This window comes from Garra rufa, chromosome 3 (assembly GCF_049309525.1).
Source record: "Garra rufa chromosome 3, GarRuf1.0, whole genome shotgun sequence".
Classification (NCBI taxonomy): domain Eukaryota; kingdom Metazoa; phylum Chordata; class Actinopteri; order Cypriniformes; family Cyprinidae; genus Garra; species Garra rufa.
Window position 1 is genome coordinate 47,588,586 of NC_133363.1, and position 21,334 is coordinate 47,609,919.

Below are 21,334 nucleotides of genomic sequence, written 5' to 3' on the forward strand. Positions count from 1 at the left end.
ACAGTCAAAACAAATTTATTCAGACACCTTCAACATTTCTCACATTATCACAGTTTATTCGCTATAGAAAATGGTAGGTTAATAAAATATGACTAGAACTCAGAGTTAAACTGTGTCAGAACAAATTCATCTTGATAATGTCAGATAACTTTGATAGAAAGGTATGTAATGGATTACAATTGACCAAACATTCAGACAACTGTTAGAATGAAAATATTTACAGAACTATCAATAGTTTGTTGACCAATTAATGCTTAATTTTGTTCAGTCTGTGGTGTAAAAAAATCACATTAGCAATTAAAGAAAAAACATTTAAGCAAAATATGCTCAGGACAAAGTGTCTGAATAATTTTTGGTGCCACATTTGTATCAGTTTTACTGGTAGTCCAAGTGTATGAAGAATCTTTGGGTATAATATGTCACAGTTTACTTTATTTTGATTTATTATGAACTACAGTGTCCTGCACCCACTAGTAAATATCAAAAATGATATCTGGTTTCTGAATAATTTTGGACTGTATATTTTGTTATTTATGAAATTAATAAGCTTTTATTGTTTTTACTGAGTTTTTTTCCCCCTAGGTACAAACCGAGCCCACCAGGAAATGACTAAATGCTTTGTATCATATTTTTATGTAAATATGTCAATATACACTAGAAGTCAAAAGATTTTTTTTTTTTTTAAAAAGAAGTCTATTTGCTCACCAAGCCTGCAAACAGTAAAAAAATAAAGTATTTTTACTATTTAAAATAACCGTTTTCTATTTTAATATATATTAAAATGTAATTTATTCCTATGATTTCAAATCATTACTCCAGTCACATGATCCTTCAGAAATCATTCTAATATTCTGATTTACTGCTCAAACATTTATTATTATGTTGAAAACAGCTGAGTATGTTTTTTCAGGTTTCTTTGATGAATAGCACATTCAGAAGAACAGCATTTATCTGAAATAGAAATATTTTGTAACATTGTAAATATCTTTATAATCATTTTTGATCAATTTAAAGCATTCTGAGGAAGACTGAAGACTGAAGCAATGATGCTGAAAATGTAACTATGATTACAGGAATAAATTCAATTTGAAAATATATTCAAATATAACCCAGTTATTTTAAATACTAAAAATATTTCAACATTTGACAGTTTTTGCTGTACTTTGAATCAAATAAAGGCAGGCTTGGTTTGGTTTCTGTTTAGGTGAAGGACCACTTTAAAATGTTCGAGGGAATTAAATATGATCAGAGGCCTAGATTGGCCCTGCAGTACCTCATTTGTCCACGAGGTAGCACTAGTTGACAATTCAGGACAGCAACTTAAGTTGCTACTGTGTAGGAACTGCTACTGTGTGACACCAGCTTGTATGAAGATCGCTTGGGTTGAACTGCATCGAGTGCGCATCTAAAATCCCAGTGGTACTTAATTCCAATACGTCGAACGCTTCATTAAAGTTGATCTAGGTTAGTTTTGGAGAAACCATCATTTAACACCCACTGCTTCTGACCACTATAAAGAAGCCACATCCATAACTTAAAGGTTCTATCCATGTGTTGAATCAAATGCAACGAACGCTGCATATTCTTAACCACGCCCCTCCCGCAGATGGCCCGTCACGAAGCCCCGCCCCGAACCTTTTGTTTTCGGGTAATCTGTCTCGCGACGGGGAGAGATGGCATTTTCAGGAGGGGAAACAAGGGAGGGGGTCAGAGAGTTCACCGCTGTTAAAATCTCCGCTTCCGCTGCATCACTACTTACAGTGAACCATTAAACATGTTTAAGAACTATACCAGAGTGATTATAACGGTTACAGTGTTTATAAATAAACAAAACATGATCTAGAAGGCAGGAGAACAATAGGTTCAAATGCCATCCATGTTATTGCTTAGAGTTCGTAGACAGAAAGAGGAAGGCTCCAACTACACCTTCAGGCCTGTGGTTGCGAGCAGAGATTGTTAGTACTGAAAACCTTTCTCTGCCTAGTGTGCATGTGCGCGCGCACGCCCGCGTGGGGGGTGGTGGGGGGTGAGTGCAAGAAGAGGAGGAATAGAGAGAGGGGGAGGGGAGGAAAGAGGAACTCAGAGGTGATGAGGATGGAGGAAGTCTAACAGAGAGGAAGAGCTGAGAAAGAGAGAGAAACAAGAAAGGAGACCTTCATAAGGTGAGTTAGAGAAAATGGAGATGGTTCTTTTGCACAGTACTGGCAAGATGGCACGAAGGAGGGGAGGGAGGAGATGGTTGGAGAGAGAAGCACATAGACAGAGAGAGGGGATGGCTGGGAGGGGTCTTGTGCCACAAGTGCTGGTATGTCTGTCTCTGTTCTTGCCTACAAGGACCACAGAGGAAGAATATCAACGTATATGGGCGTCCAAGGGAGGATCTGTCCATCACTTGGGCCTGCTGGTAGATAGTGGCAGGAGGGGCTGTTGGACACCAGTCTTTCATCCTTTCGTGTCAGTATTGAGAATTGTGTCTAGATATCAAGTTTATTCTCACCTGTGATGCCTCCAGGTTATGTTTAATTAATGTAGACCAGAATCCATAGGTTACACAATGTGAATGTATTGATTTCTTCAAAACTCAATCATCCTTTTTTATCAACTGAATATGGTAAAAGAACTATAGCTGAAGCCTAATTGACAATATCCGTCATAAGATACTCAATATTAAGGTGAATAAGCAAGTTCTAGTCTTTTTCTCTCTCCTGCATACATTAGTGAAGGGTCTGGGCAGCCTTAGCACTACATTGCACAGCTGACGAATCCATCCGCACACACAGCAGGAAGTAGTTCCGTGTGATTTAATGTAGGAGCACCGCAGGTAAAGCACAAAGTAATGGTCTGGTATTAAGTTCGTTTTACGAAGAGAACTGTACGAGATGCTCTAATGTGTTTAAATCTAGATGTAGTCGCAACCCATGCCTGAATAATGCATTTTGTGACGGGAGGGGTTTATTTAACGTTTTTGTTTTTAATATTGCGCACATGTGGACTGCGAGAGTTAGATTGACTCATATGAAACGAGGCTTTACATTGTCAGGATAACTTGTTATGAATTTGATGCTGGTTAAAGGGACTGTGTAATTGACATGGAAGTTAGTTGGGGAGAGGCGAACAGGGCGGAAGGTTTTCTCGGTTGTGAGGAGTATTCAGGTCTCCCCGGCACATACACACGGATCGGATCCCTATGCGGCCGATGCAATGAACTGGAGAGAATGTGAAACGTGCGAATATCCACAGAAGCTTTAATGTAGTTGTGTATTAACAAGCGTGCGTAGTGCTGATGTTTTACAACACTTGTTTATCGCTTTATAAGTTTGAATAGGAGAGAAAGCCAGCAAGCCAGGTAGTGAACTGCTATTCGGACTGGTAACTAACGTTATAAGGCAAATGTTCAGCGACAGCTAGCCAACAACTGGAATAGGGACATAAGCGTGGCTCTACACAAAAGGACTCAGACTTGAGTGAGCGACTGTGCGAAAAGTGAGGTGAGGGGAAAGATGCTTTTTTTCCCTGTTTCTGTACTTTTTAAGTTTGAATGATGAATTATCACTGCCCGAGCACAAACCGTGCGCGTTTACGCTCAGAAATGTTTAAATGAACAAGGAACGGATGATTGGATGGTGGACGGAGTGATGCGACCTCTCGGAGTTTAAGGGGGCAATCGATAACTGTTTTCAGCTGAAACACTATTAAGAGTTGATTGGACACTTTGTTAAGGGAAAGACCGGTCGGTGCCACATATTGAGTGCTTTGGACTCCTCTGAAGCGCACGTTTAATTCACACTGAACCGGACGGTAACTTCAATCAATAGAGACACTGGTCGTGACGTCACATAGCCTATTCAACGCTTCATTTTATGACACATAACGACTTTTTACATATAAAGTAAGAACTGATATCCAATCTTATTTTGAATTCTGATGACGCGTTATAAAGTATAATCTTTTATGCGAGATTAATTTTGTTTTCGATTTCGTCAGTATTTTATCTCGCCGGTATCTTTTGTGTCCATACAGCTAGATCAGAAACATTTTACGTTACTGTTATGTTTGTGTAACGTTAGTTGTATTGCACGTTCAAAATCACAATTCAGGCAGCCTCTTGAGTTATTCATGGAAATGTACAGTTTTACAGGTACAGTTTGGTTTGGCTTTCACAGTGGCATTATCTTGAGGAATAAAGGCTTTGGTCATTGTTTCGTTTTCTAAAGGATGGTATCTGTTGTCATGTACATGTTTGTAAAGTGATGAAAGTCAGCTGTACTGTTTACTCCCGCCGTCGTTAGTTTTCTGGAAGCATTCGCGAAACAAAGACTTGTTGTCCAGCGAATAAAAGTCTCATTTATCGGCATCGAAACAAACGAAAGTTATTTAAATTCGTTACTGATTTCGAAACATTACACTAATGCTTATATATCCCGCGCTTTGTGGTTTGATACCTCAGTGAACTCCCATCACCTGCCGCTCCAAACACAGCCAAGAGCATTTAAACCCCCACATCGTTTACTGTCTCTTGAGCCAAACTTCATTTTGAGGTTAATTTTCTCACCACATTTCATAACAGATTGCGGCTGTTCAGAGAAAGTAAAGATGTACACTACCAGTCAAATTTTTTTGAACAGTAAGCTTTTATGTTTTTTTTTTTTTTTTTAAAGAAGTCTCTTCTGCTCACCAAGCCTGCATTTATTTGACCCAAAGTACAGTAAAAACAGTAACATTTTGAAATACTTTTACTATTTAAAATAACTGTTTTCTTTTTGAATATATTTTGAAAGGGATTTTATCTCAAAGCTGAATTTTTATCATCAATACTCCAGTCACATGATCCTTCAGAAATCTTTCTAATATTCTGATTTGCTGCATCCTTACTAAAAAAAAAAACAAATTCTGAAAAAAATGTTAAAAACTGTTTTAAATATTGATAATAATAATGAAAATGTTTTTTGAACAGCATATTAGAATGATTTCTGAAGGATCATGTGACACTGAAAGCTCAAGTAATGATTCTGAAAAATGTAGCTTTGATCATAGGAATAAATAAAATATATTCAAATAGAAGGAAGTTATTTTAAGTAGTAAAAATATTTCAAAATATTACTGCTTTTGTTGTATATTGTATCAAATGAATTCAGGCTTGGTGAGCAGAAAATAAGGCGTAAATCTTTTTTTATAAATCCTATGATTTCAAAGCTGAATTTTTAGCATCATTATTCTAGTCACATGATCCTTCAGAAATCATTCTAATATTATGATTTGCTGCTCAAAAATATTTATTATTATTATTATTATTATGTTAAAAACATAATTTCAGTTGAGTTGATTTTTTTTAGGTTTCTTTGATGAATAGAAAGTTTAGAAAAATCGAATTTATCTGAAATAGAAATCTTTTGTGACATTAGAAATGTCTTTATCGTCACTTTTGATTAATTTAAATAATATTATTTTCTATAATTTCTTTCTCAAAAATAAATAAATAAATAAATAAAATAAAAAATACTGACTTCAAGCTTTTAAATAATATAGTGTATTATGTTACAAAATCTTTACATTTCCGATAAATGCTGATTTTTGGATCTTTCTATTAATCAAAGAATCCTGAAAAAAATTACAGTTTTAAATATTATTATTAATAAAAATATTTCTTGAACAGCAAATCAGCATATTAGAATGATTTCTGAAGGATCATATGACACTGAAGACTGGAGTAATGATGCTGAAAATTTAGCTTTGATCACAGAAATAAATTGCATTTGAAAATATATTCAAATTGAAAGCAGTTATTTTAAATAGTAAAAATATTTCACAATATTATGGCTTTTGCTGTATTTTGGATCAAAGAAATGCAGGCTTGGTGAGCAGTAGAGAATTCTTTAAAAACAATAAAAATCTTACTGTTCAAAAACTTTTGACTAGTAGTGTATTTCAACTAAACTGTACTAATTTGAGGTTAATATTCTCACCACATTTCATAAAAGACTGCGGCTGTTCAAAGAAAGACGAGATGTGTATATAATGTGACCGTTGGAGTAATGTTACTTGAGGAAGTTGATAAAGATTCAGAATACATTCAGAATTTGTCACTATACTGTAAACATTAAAAGATACTTGAGGCATCATTTGGGGTTCTCAGACTGGTGAAACCCTTTAGAGAACCTCAAAAATAAATAAATAAATAAAATAATAATATGGGACAACAAGAATTAATTTGATCATTCATCATTCAATCACCTTCATGTCATTTTAAACCTGAAAAATTCTGTTGGCTTTCACTGTAGGTGCAAAAACTGTTAAAACATTCTTCAAAATATGTGTTGTATTCCACAATAGTAATATAAACAGATTTGGAATGACATGAGGATGGGCAAATGATTTGCATTTGTGGGTGAACTATCCCTTTAAAATGTTGAAAACAAAGGCCAATGCTGATCCCTTTGAACACACTCTCTCTCTCTCCTCTAGCCATGCCATCAGTGATGGAGCGATCAGGGTCTGGTGTGCTGTCCCGAAGCAGGGCCAAAACAGTCACGAACGGGAACAGCCAGCACTCTGAGGAAGAAAGCAGTGATGAGGAACGCACACATGGTACGTCTGACACATTCACACACAAACTCCAACTCCAAACCACCATCTGCACCTTACACGACAGCACAGTATTAACCTTAAATTGTTACATTTAAGTGTAAAATGTTTGAATCTATCAATATCTGTATGAGTATTTGGTCGTGCATGTTTGTTCTCTTTCCTCCTCTCCCTCCCTCCACCCACTTTTCTTCCTCTGCCCTCTGTGAGGCTGCACTGCCAGTTTCTAACTCTGCCTGCCTGTGTTATCTCCTCTCTCTGACCGTCCCTCTTGCTTTTTTGAAACAGACAGTATGATCCGCGTTGGTGGGGACTACCAGGCACAGATCCCAGAGTTCAAACCAGGTAAAGAGGGAGAAGGGAGTTAATTTCAGAAGAGATGAATATATATCTCTGAACTCCATGCAGTTTTCACAGTCTGCATGAGCATGATAAGATAAAGGGCTGTGTGTAGGTGTTTCTGTGTGCACTCAAATTATGGGGAGTAGGAGAGAACACAGCTATAGTCTTTGAGTATATATATTTATAATAAAGAAATATAGACAAAAACAGCAGGGAGGCATAGAGAGGTATTTAAGAGAGGCTGCTATGTTGTGTGACAGACATGTTTCTTCTTTGTTGTGACAGACTGCGCATCCCGCTACAGTGACAATGACCAGAGGAGCATGCTGGTCTGGTCACCAAACGGCCAAGTGTCCGATGCCATGTGTAAGGAATTATTCACATGTTGAAATGACTAAAAACTGCTGAGAGTCTAGCTTTAGAAAAAGAAAAGAAACTTATTTTTAAAGTGAAGCAGTATAATGTAGGGCTATACTCATACAGCCATGTATATGTGCAGTGTGATTATTTATTAGATACTCTCACCTTTTTTTATATCTATACACACTACCAGTCAAAAGTTTTTGAACAGTAAGATTTTTGATGTTTTTTAAAGAAGTCTCTTTTGCTCACCAAGCCTGCATTTATCTGATCCAAAGCAAAACCTGAATTTTTAGCATCATTACTCCAGTCACATGATCCTTCAGAAATCATTCTAATATTCTGATTTGCTGCTCAGAAACCATTTATATTTTAATTTATTATTATTATGTTCAGAACAGCTGAGTAGAATTTTGTCAGGTTTCTTTGATGAATAGAAAGTTCAGAAGAACAGAATTGATCTGAAATAGAAATCTTTTGTAACATTATAAATGTCTTTATCATCAATTTAAAAATGTTACAAAATCTTTTTATTTCAGATAAATGCTGATCTGTGAATATTTCTATTCATCAAATAATCCTGAAAAATGTACTAAACTGTTTTAAATATTGATAATAATAAAATAAATGTTTCTTGAACAGAAAATCGGCATATTAGAATGATTTCTGAAGGATCATGTGACACTGAAGACTGGAGTAAGAAAGCAGTTATTTTAAATGGAAAAAATATTTCACAATATTACTGCTCTTGCTGTGTTTTGAATAAATGCAGGCTTGGTGAGCAGAAGAGAATTCTTTAAAAAACATTAAAAATCTTACTTTTTAAAAATATTTGACTGGTAGTGTATACCTTTAGAAGTCCTGAAAGTAGACAAAGAGAACTCAAAGTAGACAAAAAGATATACTTCGTGATTTATTAATTGAGAAAAATGATCCAGTGTTAAATGTGACCCTGGACCACAAAACCAGTCTTAAGTCGCTGGGGTATATTAGTAGCAATAGCCAAAAATACATTGTATGGGTCAAAATTATTGATTTTTCTTTTATGTCAAAAATCATTAGGAAATTAAGTAAAGATCATGTTACATTAAGATTTTTTGTAAAATTCCCACTGTAAACCTATCAAAATGTAATTTTTGATTAGTAATATGCATTGTTAAGAACTTAATTTGGACAACTTTAAAGGTGATTTTCTCAGTATTTAGATTTTTATGTACCCTCAGATTCCAGATTTTCAAATAGATGTATCTCGGCCAAATATTGTCCTATCCTAACAAACTATACATCAATAGAAAGCTTATTTATTGTGCTTTCATATGATGTATATATCTCAGTTTTGTAAAATTTAACCTTATGACTGGTTTTGTTGTCCAGGGTCACAAATATTTGTGAGCGGCAGAAGTGTGTGAATATTTGCTTTCAGTATCTGGTGTTTACCCTCGTTTTGCAGCAATAACTGCAGGTAAACGTTTCTTGTAAATCAGTCCAATTTGCTGGTGTAATTCAGAATTCATTGTTTCATCAATGATGGCAAGCCATCTTGGTCCAGATGTAGCAAAACAGTCCCAAACCATGAGACTGCCACCACCATGTTTCACAGATGGCATAAGGTTCTTATCCTGGAATGTGTTCTTTTCTCCAAACATAACGCTTCTCATTTAAACCAAAAAGTTCTATTTTGGTCTCATCCGTCCACAAAACATTTCTCCAATAGCCCTCTGGCTTGTCCACATGATCTTTATCAAACTGCAGACGGGCAGCAGTGGTTTTTGTGAAGAGCTGTGGCTTTCTCCTTGCAACTCTGCCAAGCACACCATGGTTGTACAGTCTCCTAATGGTGGACCCATGAACTTTAACATTAGCCAGTGTAAGAAAGGACTGTAGTTTCTTAGAAGGTACCCTGGAGTCCTTTGCAACCTTGCAGACTATTAAGCGTCTTGCTTTTGGGGTGATCTTTGTTGGTGAACAACTCCTGGGGAGGGTAACAGTGGTCTTGAATTTCCTCTATTTGTACACAATATGTCTGACTGTGGATTTGTGTTTTGAGTCCACACTCTTTAGAGATGGTTTTGTAACCTTTTCCAGCCTGATGAGCAGCAATAGTCGCTTCTTCTTTGTTCGTGCCATGATTCTCTTCCACAAGCATGATCGGACTTGAAAGATTCCCATTCTCTAAATAAAACAGGGGTGCACTGAAAACACCTGTTATCAGATGGACTATAACACTTTCAGATTAACTGCTAATCCTAGAGATTCACATACTTTTGCCATTCACAGATATGTAATATTGGATAATTTGCCTTAAATTAAAGAACAAAGTATATGTTTTCTCACACAATCTCATTTGTTTGATTGGGTTGTCTTTGTCAATTTTCAGGACTGTGTAAAAATCTGAACCAGTCAAAAGTTTTCAGACTATAAGATTTTTGTTTTTTGAAAATTTTGAAATATTTTTACTGTTTTTAAAAAAAAGTTTTCTATTTGAATATTTTAAAATGTAATTTATTCCTGTGATTTCAAAACACAATCCTTTAGAAATCATTCTAATATTCAGATTTGCTGTTCATAAAACATTTATTATTATTATTATGTTGAAAACAGCTAGTAGAATTTTTCAGGTTTCTTTGATGAATAGAATGTTCAGAAGAACAACATTTATCTAAAACATAAAATAAAATATTTTGTAACATTATAAATGTCTTTATCATCACTTTTGATCAATTTAAAGCATCCTTGCTAAATAAAAGTATTAATAATTTAGTTACTTTAACTTTAACAATATTACTGCTTTTGTTGTATTTCAGATCAAATAAATGCATCAAATAAATTGATGCATTACATCAAAGACTATAGAATACCCAAGACTTGTCACTCTTATAGTTTTGAATGGAGAAAAATGCAACGTTCATTATGGCCGCAAAGCTCCACCTTCTTAATGAAAGAGCCAATAGTTGATTAGTAAAGTCAGCGCGTCACTGCAGCTGCCGTTAGAAGTCCCGGTTGCTATAGAAACAATCGGCTGCCGAGTGACATGACTTGCCTTAAAGGGACTTTGATTGCATTTACCTATTTAAAGAATCTTATAAATTGATTGTTTTTGAAATGGCAAAAAAAATCACATTTGATTCAAATCGAAACCCTTTGAATCGATTCACTGTCAATCCAAAGATTGACAGCTGTTTTACTTATATGCATTTGCATTATTTATTTTGTGTTATGTTATTGTGATGCCTCATTACACACTGAATTTATGGTTATGCATTCTGTTGTGAGGTAGTTAGTAATACCTATTCCTTTGTACACTGTCACAAACTCTGCTATGCTGGATTCTAAAAAAAATGCATTTTCCATTCTCTCACTCAGTGGATGAATATATTCTGATGGCCAAAGAGAAGCACGGATACAACATGGAACAGGTACCATTTCATTGAAATATTAGGCATGATGGGCGAATCCTCTAGATGGAGGCATAGATCACTGATAGAGTCCTTCTGCCTTGTATCAACAGTCTCTTGGCATGCTTCTGTGGCACAAGCATGATGTGGAGAAGTCACTGGCTGACCTGGCCAACTTCACTCCCTTTCCTGATGAGTGGACCGTGGAAGATAAAGTTCTGTTCGAGCAGGCTTTCAGCTTTCATGGCAAGAGCTTCCATCGCATCCAACAGATGGTGAGCGGGAGGGATGGAGGCAAGATGGGTTATATAAGAGTCATCTGCTGCTCTCACATCTGCCTGCAACTACAGAAGAGCAGGCATCTTGAGATATGGCCTAGTGTAGAATCACATGTCTATGTAGAGAGATCTCGCTGTCAGAACTATTAACTATTGCCTTGGAGTAATCCATAACAAAATGGGAATGAGTTGAAAATGTTTTAAAGCATTTTGTGCTTCAGTGGAAGCAAGAACATCTGACCTATTGTATAAAAAAGTTCAAATGCTCAAATTTATATGGGACGTCTTGTTCTTTTTCACTGTCCATGCTTAGTCATAACCATCTGTTATTTTATTTCTCAGCTTCCAGATAAACTGATCTCAAGCCTGGTGAAATACTACTACTCTTGGAAGAAAACCAGAACCCGGACCAGCGTCATGGACCGTCAAGCACGCAAGCTCCTTAGCAAGAGAGAAAAGGATGAGAGGTAAAATGAGAGAAAAAGAGAGAAAGATGGAGAGAAAAGACAAGGAATCATAACACAGTGTGTATTTTCGTTTCTCAGTAACGATGAGATTGAGGAAGGCGATCCAGGCAGTGACAGTGACTTTGAGATCAATGCCAAGAAAGAGGTGAGCCTATGGTGTAACAAATAACTGAACTCCATACTAAAAATTCAATTAAATATTAAAGTTCAATGAATTTTAACCTAAAATCTTTACACTGCATTTGTGCTGCTTTTAAGGCGACAAAGCAGAACTCTGGAAATGGAGGAGGGAGTGAGAGAGGTTCAAGCAAGTCTGGTCCGACTCGGAAAGAAAGCCAGGGTGTACAGTACCGACACCACCCTCTTCGGGCTCGCCGCAGGCCTCCTAAAGGCATGCACCTGGAACAGGAGGACATTGTTGCTCTCTCAGCGTCCACTGATTCAGGACCGATTTCTCTCAGACACCTGGACACACAGTTAGTGTCACTTAAGAGACAGGTAATGTGCAAGGCATCAGATCACAATGTTTTTGGTAGTGTCTGTAAATCTGAGAGACTCACAAGAATACGCAATAGAGGGGTTTGCATTCTACGCAACTGTTTAAAGGTTTGGGGTGCATAAGGTTTTTATTTTTTTTTTAAGAAATTAATGCTTTAATTTAACAAGATTGCATTAAACTGATCAAAAGTGACAAATTTCTTTTTAAAAACTGCTGTTCCTTTAAACATGATATTATGGAAGCTGTTTCCGCCACTAAATAAAAAAATAAAGATTACTGTATTCAGACTTTTTTCTCAGAACTGTGGAATATAAACTTGGAAAAAAGACATACGTTTTCAGAATTGCGAGTTTATCTCATAATTGTAACGTCATAACTTGCAATTTAATGTTATTGTGAATTGTGAGATATAAACTCGTAATTCTGAGAAAAAAAATATTTCTCAGAATTGCAACTTAATTTCTCGCATATATATAACTTTATAACTCACAACTGCAAGTTTATATCACACAATTTTGAGAAAAAAAGTCAGATTTGTGAGTTTATATCTCACAATTTTGACGTTATAACCCGCAAAAGTTGCAATTACTTTTTACATTTTTTATTTATTTAGTGACTTTCATATTATATTGATCAAAAAATCTTGGAAAAAATAGCTAATAATACAAAAAGTTTCTTGAGCAGCATGATTTCTAAAGGATCATGTTATACTAAAGACTACAGTAATTCAGCTTTGCCATTACAGGGATAGATTACAACTTAAAATATATTAAAATAGAAAACAGTTTATCTAAATTGCATTTTTAACTGTATGTTTAAGCAAATAAATGCAGCCTTGGTGAGACTTCTTTAAAAAAAAAAATACTGACCCCCAAACTCTTGAAATGCAGTGTAACAACACAGCGATCACCTCTTAGAACATTTTTGCCTCTCTGTTTTGTTTTTAGGTCCAAAGTATCAAGCAAACCAACAGTGTTCTCAAGAACAATTTAGGTGATGGAATTGAAGGCTTGAGACCATCAGAGGTACGTTTCTACCTGCATTGCATCACTCACACTACACTGAAAAACTGGCATACATGTAAAAGTTAAAAAGCATAAAAAAGGCATATTATTAATTGCCATTTTATGTATTTTAGCAGTGTGAATGTACAGGCTCCATTTCACAGATACTGATAAGGCCTAATTGCATAATATTTACAAGTACAAGTTTTTTCTCTCTAAGAGTTTGCTTAACCTGTAAGTAGATTCTGGGCAAAATGCCATTGTTATGCTACATTATAATTTTTCTCCCTGCGCTGCATTTCCTTCAGCCCACCCAAAAAATCAACTCTCGCTGGACAACGGAGGAGCAACTCCTGGCTGTTCAAGGTGAGCTGGATTATCGTTATCTTTAATTCTTGATAATCCATCCAAGTTTAGAACAGATCTCAAAATGAATATCTATACACATTGTAATACTATGTTCGTTAAATTCACATGAAGCATTTTTAAACCAATGGTTTTAGTTTTAAATGTTTTCCGTGTTGTTTAAACAAAATAGAATAGAACTTTAATAACGGCTATTTACTGATCAGCCACAGCTGTAATATCATGCATCTCTAGTGAAAGCTTGTATAAAATAGAGTGCTTTTGGAATGCCAGGTTGATAATACGTTGATCACATCAAATAGCAGCTAAAATTTCCAGCTAACCAATGAGTTAACATGCTAAAATGTATGGTGCAATTACAAACTAAAGTCTGTCCCAAACTAAATTAGTGATTAGTGACAGTGAGAGATTCTTCTAGTCTTACAGTGATTAAGGTCATCATGATATCAAAATGGAGAATTCTTGTTTTTTTTAATGGAATATTGCAGTATTCATTATCAATTATTTGGCTGTGCACAATTTCCGGTTCATGCTGATGTTATGAAATGTCATTATGCGAGTGCATTCAGAGCAATACAAAGGGATTCCTATCATATACAGTTGAGGCTAAAAGTTTACATACACCTTGCAGAATCTGCAAAATGTTAAATTTTTTTTATATACAAAATGCATGTTATTTTTTACTTAGTACTGACCTGAATAAATTTGAATTTCACATAAAAGACATTTATATAAAGTCCACAAGACAAAATGATATATATTTGTCCTGAACAGTTAAACTGCCTGCTGTTCTTCAGAAATATCATTCGGGTCCCACAAATTCTTTGGTTTTTCAGCATTTTTGTGTATTTGGACTAGGGATGCTCATTTCGGTTAATTTTCCTGACCGACAACCGCTGCTCGTTATCCGAACATTAACCGTTAACTGATAAAATTAGAATAATAAATTAGTTTAAAATAAAAATAGAATGCACAAGTATCTGTGATGATACATTAAAAATACAAGCAAATGTTTTATTTTAACGTGCAAACAGCAGCATACAGAGCAACAACAAAAACTGTATTGACATATACTTAAATTATCACGCATCAGCAGCGGTTCTGAGAACAGAGAAAATCTGAATGAAAAAAAAAAAGAATAATATAAATAGGCCTACACTAAATATGTATAAATTAAATAACTACCTAATTAAGATGACAAAACTAAAACACACTGAATCCTTTTATGCGCTTTGAAAAACTGTACCGGTCTTATTCTTCTCGTCGGACATAAAAATATATAGCAGGCCAGCCAATACCTCAGTGTGCCTAGTTTTTAACATGTTCACATGCTGTACGGATAGGCAGGACCGCTGCCTGTTAACTCTTAGATCCGCGAAAAAAACACCATCACAAAAACCCTTTCAATTTGCGGTTCGGGACTTCCATCCACTGTCATATGCGTGAGGAGAAGCGCGTGTTTTACAGCGTTCAGCAATAGCCAATCACAGACATGTATGTTGATTTGATTATCACTGTGGCCAATCAGAGGAGGCTATGTTACAATCCACTCACCAACCAAAGTGCCGGTTTCAGTTTTGCTGACTTCTACACTTTCGCGAACTCTCTTATTAGAACAAAGAAAGTGTTGGCATTATATAAATAAGAGATTAACTGTGCAGTGTAAAGGTTATTTTATTAGTTTTTAATAACTTTATGAGATTGCGATGAACTACTCTAGGATGAGTGATAGCTTTCCAGTGATTGTAACGGGAGCGCCTATTGCGCACTTTCTAGACTATAATTCATTCAGAATTTGAATACATTCACTCACGTATTCACTCTCCCAATAACGCCTCTTGCCACTGAGTTGCATATCTGTTTACTAAGTAAAGGTGAAGCGAAATATGTCTGTACAGCCACACTGCACGTGTCGACACGCGCGAGTAAACAGATAACTTACAAATAGCATTATTTCTTTCACCATGCAGCAAACGTAAAAAAAAAAAAAAGAATAGAAAAAAACCCTTTTAAACCGTTTAACTGATAGTAATAATCGGTTAAAATTCTTACTGTCGGTTAACGGTTAAACGGTCAATATGAGCATCCCTAATTTGGACCCTTTCCAACAATGACTGTATGATTTTGGAGATCCATATTTTCACACTGAGGATAACTGAGGGACTCATATACAACTATTACAGAAGGTTCAAATGCTCAATGATGCTCCAGAAGGAAAAACTATGCATTAAGAGCCAGGGGTGAAAACTTTTGATGTGTACAATTTTCTTCTTTTGCCTAAATATTGTATTTTTTCCATTTAGTACTGCCTGTCAGAAGATACAGAAGATACTTACATGTTTCCCAGAAGACAAAATAAGTTCAATTTACCCTGATCTTCAAATTCAAAAAGTTTTCACCCCCCAGATCTTAATGCATTGTGTTTTCTTTCTGGAGCATCAGTGAGCATATAAACCTTTTGTAATAGTTGCATATGAGTCCCTGAGTTCAAATACACAAAAATGCTAAAAAAATCTAAGAATTTGTTGGACCTGTAGGGTTTTTCTGAAGAACAGCAGTTTAACTGTTCAGGACAAACAAGAGTATCATGAACAACTATCACTAAACAAAAAAAACAGCTGTGGATCATTAAGGTAACAACACAGTGCTAAGAATCAAGTGTATGTAAATTTTTGAACGGTAATTTTTATAAATTCAATTATTTTCTCTAGTGGACTGTATGTAAATGTGAAATTTTATTAAGGTCAGTACTAAATAAAAAAAAACATGCATTTTGTATGTGAACTTTTGACCTTAATTGTACCTTGTTTCAAACGCTAAATACTACAGACTAAATTCATAAGAATCTCATTCTGGTTGATTATTTTAGTTTCATTTTTAAGCATTGCTGAGCAGTTTTATCATGTAGCCATTTTCCATCCATATCCCCTCCAGCTGTCAGGCGATACGGTAAAGACTTTGCAGCCATAGCGGACGTGATTGGCAATAAGACGGTGGCGCAGGTCAGCTCATTCTTCGTCAGCTACCGGAGGCGCTTCAATCTTGAGGAGGTGCTACGTGAATGGCAGGCAGAACAGGAAGTGGTGCAAGGGAGCAGTGTAAGGACTGTGAACATGGAGCTGAACGGCTCAGCAGGAGTGGAAGATGATGAGGTGAGAGAGAACGAGGTATTTGTCGAGGCTTTTGAACAGGACTTGTTCCAGCATGCAGGACTTTATTATTTAATATTAACTTTCTCTTTACCATCTTTCTTTGTCATTACAGGTGAAGATGGATGGCATCTCTCCGCCTCATTCTGACAGTCCACTGCCCTCCTCTGATACAAGTGTGACTGGGAACCCCAACTCTGCCCAGTCCTCCCCACCCCTCATTCAGCCTCCACCCTTACTGCGCCCTGCACCCCCCTCAGCACCCCCGAGCCTGCTGCGCCAACCTCCCCCGCTACAGACGCGACCTCTACAAAACCGGACGCCCCACAATCACCCTCCCCCTCCGCTCATCAGACCCGCAGTGGCGCCGTCGCTCCACCAGGGGGCACTGAGGAACTCTCTAAGTTCCTCCACTGGCTCTGTTGGACAGCTGCCTCCCTCACTTGTGGGGCTGAAGGTGGAATCCCCCCAGTCACACTGATCGCTATGTAGTATTTGCCCTTTTATAATGGTTTAAGACACCCGAATAGTCATTTAACAAAGAATTTGTTCTCAAATCACTTTAAAAGGGTAATGTGTAGTAATGCCTCTCAAGAGATAGGAAAAAAAACCCAGGTGAATCGGAAGCAAAGCTGGACATGCACCAAAACACATGTTTAGCATGTCAGGAAGGATGAAACCATACGGTGGACCAAGGAGAACCCTCCATATACACGCATATAAACCACAATCTTGCCAAAAACAAACCTACTGCCCCACAAACCCATCTGTCCTCAGGTTCTACAGCTTTACCTCGTGAACATTATCTCAAGCACAACAGCTTCCACTGTAACTACAGCTATCGAAACACCTTCTATCATAGACACTCAGCGGAAGTTGGAAGTTTAACCAAAATTGTGGGGTAAAAACCTTATACACTGGAATTAAAAACTGCCACGACGACAGACTCATGTGAGTTCCTTCCACCATCTCTATGGCAACAGCTGCGTATCACCTAGTGTGCATGACTGTGGGCACTAGCGAGTGCACCTGGTGTCAGGAAACTGGGAAACTGTGTAGACTCACTCTCCCATTGAAGAGCCATGTTGATAGAATCATACTGGGTGAAGCGGTTTTCGTTGTTTGTATAATTAGGTCCTTAAGATATTGTTAGGTAGTGAATTTATGTAGTACTAGTTAATATTGACTAAGCACTAAGTGATGCAAAATACTTGATCTTTTTTTGTTGCAACTCTGGAATACACTGATTTCATCTCGCTCTTAAAGGCACAAACACAGAGGCGTCAAAACACTAAAGATGATTCCCGAGGACGCTCGTGCAAGTGTTCTCGTTTCTTCCAAAATGTTGTGTGTATGTGAGAACTGTTTACATGTGAACTGGATTTGCTTGTGACTATTTTTGTTTTAGATTTTTTTTTCAGAATAAAGTGAAAATGACCAAATGACTTTGATGTTTTTCTGCAGATATTTTACATGCAAGACACTTACCAGTAGGTAATGCATTCTTCTTGCAATATGTGACCCTGGACCACAAAACCAGTCATAAAATTGAGATTTTTTAAATCTGAAAGCTGAATAAATAAGCTTTCAATTGTATGGTTTGTTAGGATAGGACAATATTTGGCCGAGATACAGCTATTGGAAAATCTGAGGTTGCAAAAAAATCTAAATATTTAGAAAATCACCTTTAAAGTTGTCCAAATGAAGTTCTTAGCAATGCATCCCACTAATAATAAATTAAGGTTTTATATATATATTTACGGTAGCAAATTAACAAACTATCTTTACGGAACATGATCTTTACTTACTTTTGGCATAAAAGAACTTTACTGATTTTTGGCATAAAAGAAAAATTGATCATTTTGATCCATATTGTTGGCTATTGCTACTTATGACTGCTTTTGTGGTCCATGGTCACATATGTCCCAACCAGGGGCCTGTTGAACAAACCCCAGGGCAGAAGATTCATTTTGTGTTGATGAAACCAAACCAGTGCACTCTTTGTTGGTACCATGATGATGATCATCAATTTTCTCTGTCAGCTCAGTAACAAATAGCCAATCTCATGTCTTGAAACACAGGGGTTTACTTCTCACAAGAGAGACAGTCATTCGCTATTCTTCTCTGCCAAAGAGTAATACAAATATAAACAAAGATAAACAATTTAAACTGATTTACATAGCAAGGAGAAAATCACTGTCCATGAAAGAGGACAAACATCTTGCTACAGTTGCGGTCAAAAGTTTACATACACCTTGCAAAATCTGCAAAATGTTAATTATTTTACCAAAATAAGAGGGATTATACAAAATGCACGTTATTTTTTATTTAGTACCAACCTGAATAAGATATTTCACATAAAGACATTACCATATAGTCCACAAGAGAAAATAATAGTTGAATTTATAAAAAATTACCCCATTCAAAGGTTTACATACATGTTTATTAAAACTGTGTTGTTACCTAATGGTCCACAGCTGTTTTTTTTTTTTTGTTTGTTTGTTTAGTGATAGTTGTTCATGAGTCCCTTGTTTGGAGGAGGGGACTGAGGGACTCATATGCAACTATTACAGAAGGTTCAAATGCTCACTGATGCTTCACGTTGAATAACGATGCATTAAGCGCCGTTCAGAACACTGCAAAAAATGCTTTTCTTACTTAGATTTTTTGTCTTGTTTCCAGCCAAAATATCTAAAAATTCTTGAATCAGGAATGATTTTCTAGACAAGTAAAAATTTGTGTCTTGTTTTCAGTAAAAACAAGTCAAAATTAGGTGAGTTTTTGCTTAAAACAAGCAAAATAATCTGCCAATGGGGTAAGAAAAAAACCCTTATTTCTTATTTATACCGCATTGGCAGATTATTTAGCTTGTTTCAAGCAAAAACTCACCTAATTTTGACTTGTTTTTACTGACACAAATTTTTACTTGTCTAGAAAATAAAAAAAGAATTTTTAGATATTTTGGCTGGAAACAAGACAAAAAGTCTAAGTAAGAAAAGCATTTTTTGCAGTGAAGCTACAGAAGATATAAACATGTTTCCCAGAAGACAAAATAAAGTAAATTTACCCTGATCTTCATAATTTCATAACTTCATAATTTTCCTTCTGAAGCATCAGTGAGTGTTCGCACCTCCTGTAAGAGTTGCATATGAGTCTCTCAGTTGTCCTCAGTGAGAAAAGATGGATCTCATAATCATACAGTCATTGTTGGAAAGGGTTCAAATACTCCAAAAATACTGAAAAACCAAAGAATTTGTGGGACCTGAAGGATTTTTTTGAAGAACAAGGGCAGTTTAATTGTTCAAAACAAACAAGGGACTCATGAATAACTACCACTAAACAAAAAACACAGCTGTGGATCATTCAGGTAACAGCAAAGTATTAAGAATCAAGCGTATGTAAACTTTCGAACGGGGTCATTTTTATAATTTTAAATATTATTTTTTCTTGTGGACTATATGTATATGTATTCTACAGCTTTTATTACATACCTGTGTTTATTTATATTAATTTTAAACTTAATGTTTATTAATAATTATACTAAATTATACTAAAATTATACTAAAATTGCTCATGTGTTATAAATTCAGGGTATAATTATTATATGAATAATATATAAATGATATAACTATAATAAATAACCATCACTAAAAGCCAGACGGTTTGTCTTTAAAATCTTTTACTATGTACTGACCTATAATTTAAAGCAAGAGAAACCGGGAGTGACATTATTGTGTCAGAGATGTGTCACTTTGCTCACAACTGATTAGTCCAGTTTCGGTTTGAGATTTCTTATCCAGAACATAACCTCGCCTGGAGCAGGTTACCCGTGCAGCATAAGTTACTAAAGTAACAAACAATGCTAAAAGTAAAACTTAAGCTAAACCGACACTAAACCGGCTTCATGGTATAGGCCCTATAGATGTGATATCCCTGGTGAAAAAAACAGCTAAAACCAGCCTAGGCTGGTTGGCTGGTTTTAGCTGGTCATAGCTGGAAGGCAGGCTGGTTTTAGAGGGGTTTTGTCCACTTTTCCAGCCTGGCCAGGCTGGTCTTAGCTGGTCAGGCTGGGAAACCACCAGCTAAAACCAGCCTGGGAGACCAGCTAAAACCAGCCACTTAAACCAGCTAAGACCAGCCAACCAGCCTAGGCTGGTATTAGCTGTTTTTTTCAGCAGGGATGACACACTTTTAGTAATTTCTCACAGAAATAGGAAACAAGCGACCAATTAGCTTGTTCAGGTGTGTTTGATCAGGGTTGGAGCTCAACTTTGTAGGATGGTAGATCTTCAGGAACAGGGTTGGGCACCCCTGATTTAAACAGAGGTTTGAGGTAAATTTGAGGAGAAAAAAGTATTTTTAATTAGAGCTGACAAAGCTATGCTAACTTACGTTAAGAGCAATCCCTTTTAACCCCTTAACCAAATGTTTAATTCTCCATTGTTTTCTATATCCCTAACGTAATTTTGTTCTCGATTTGTTTTCAAAAATCACAGGATAACACCTAACGTTACTGTGTGATCGGAACCGCACTGGACAACGTCAATTAGCGCGAGGGAGCCACTTTGTTTTAGGCACACACGTGTTTTTGTGTGTTGAGTGTTTTAAAGTGTGGTTTTAGTAACTTACAGAGTTAGAGGTACGATGTATGTCAGGTTTTTAGCTGCAGTCGCTCCCGCCAGTTTTGTGGTCCGCTCCTCCTCAACTCGGGCAAGTAAAAGCTGCTGTCAGTTATTTACGACTGGACGGATAAACCGCCTTCTCGAAAGGACTAATGTGCCACCTATGATATAACTTAACAAAGAGTAACAGAGTTTAGCCATATTTAAATTGTTTTTATATAATTGTCAAGAATTCGTCACTAGCGCAAGATGTGAATTACAAATATTGTA

General features: G+C 36.2%; 1 protein-coding gene across 1 annotated transcript; it reads left to right on the forward strand.

Moving 5' to 3' along the window:
- The first annotated feature begins 3,189 nt into the window (after positions 1–3,189).
- On the forward strand, positions 3,190–17,884 carry rcor2 (REST corepressor 2). The gene is made up of 13 exons (XM_073837196.1): positions 3,190–3,488; positions 6,463–6,585; positions 6,871–6,927; positions 7,210–7,290; positions 10,648–10,700; positions 10,793–10,954; positions 11,300–11,424; positions 11,503–11,569; positions 11,683–11,922; positions 12,871–12,948; positions 13,236–13,293; positions 16,228–16,445; positions 16,558–17,884. Exons 2-13 carry the CDS (start codon positions 6,465–6,467, stop codon positions 16,921–16,923), a joined length of 1,626 nt encoding a protein of 541 aa, XP_073693297.1. The 5' UTR covers positions 3,190–3,488; positions 6,463–6,464; the 3' UTR covers positions 16,924–17,884.
- Positions 17,885–21,334: the final 3,450 nt, after the last annotated feature.

Excerpts from the sequence above, each read along its gene's own strand:
- rcor2 (XM_073837196.1), top strand. The coding sequence starts at position 6,465 with ATGCCATCAGTGATGGAGCGATCAGGGTCTGGTGTGCTGTCCCGAAGC. Across the intron at positions 7,291-10,647 it reads CCAAGTGTCCGATGCCATGT|TGGATGAATATATTCTGATG; the intron begins GTAAGGAATTAT and ends TCTCTCACTCAG. Across the intron at positions 10,701-10,792 it reads ACGGATACAACATGGAACAG|TCTCTTGGCATGCTTCTGTG; the intron begins GTACCATTTCAT and ends TTGTATCAACAG.